General features: G+C 41.3%; 1 protein-coding gene across 1 annotated transcript in view; it reads right to left on the bottom strand.

The window, feature by feature from the left end:
• Nucleotides 1–242: 242 nt before the first annotated feature.
• Nucleotides 243–678, bottom strand: part of LOC137620930 (uncharacterized protein PF3D7_1120000-like) — a 26231-nt gene continuing 25795 nt past the window's right edge. The window contains exon 3 of the mRNA XM_068351374.1: nt 243–377. Coding sequence (XP_068207475.1) covers nt 243–377 — 135 coding nt within the window. The remainder of the gene's footprint in view (nt 378–678) is intronic.

Below are 678 nucleotides of genomic sequence, written 5' to 3'. Positions count from 1 at the left end.
GGCAGACTCGACGCCATATCTATTAACACATGAAAGTATGGCATCCCTCTAGCTTTCTCAAACCCTATAGTAAAAACTACCTCATGGACTGGAATCCATCGAATATTGGCTCCTTGGCCAAAGGCAACCCACATTTTCTTAAGACCTATGTTCTTTAAGGATCACAGCACAGATATCACTGTGACTAGCATGACTGTCATTAGCCTTAATGATAAGAAACTTTCTCCCATCAGTCGCTGCATCTATGGCACGTACAAATATTCGAGTGTCAGCTTCCTCATATCAACATAGGGACAGGGCATCCAGAAACATCTCTGTGTTACTGAAGACATCTTTTGTGACAATGAGTGAGCTTGCCTTCTCTGCTTCACACATCTCTGCAAGGAAGTGAAAAATCTCAGTCATGTTGCTTGCATCATGAAGGAAGCTTTCCTAATTACATGGTGTCTTACATGTCCCTGTCACTCTTCTTGTGCTTCGTTGTCTCCTTTTCAACCTTGTCTGAACTCATCTCAGAGATCTGATGACACTTCATCAATAAAATCCAGATGTGACCAAGGAGTTTCACAAAGGGAACTTTGTCATCTTTCAGTATAAAAGAGAGTTTCCTGCCCTAGCAATCGATCAAAATAACAAAATAACACAGTGATCAAAGATGATGGTGGAGCTATTGGTTTG

This window comes from Palaemon carinicauda, chromosome 27 (genome assembly GCF_036898095.1).
Source record: "Palaemon carinicauda isolate YSFRI2023 chromosome 27, ASM3689809v2, whole genome shotgun sequence".
NCBI lineage: Eukaryota > Metazoa > Arthropoda > Malacostraca > Decapoda > Palaemonidae > Palaemon > Palaemon carinicauda.
Note: the sequence above shows the minus strand (reverse complement) of the source record. Positions and strands in the feature narration are given on the sequence as shown.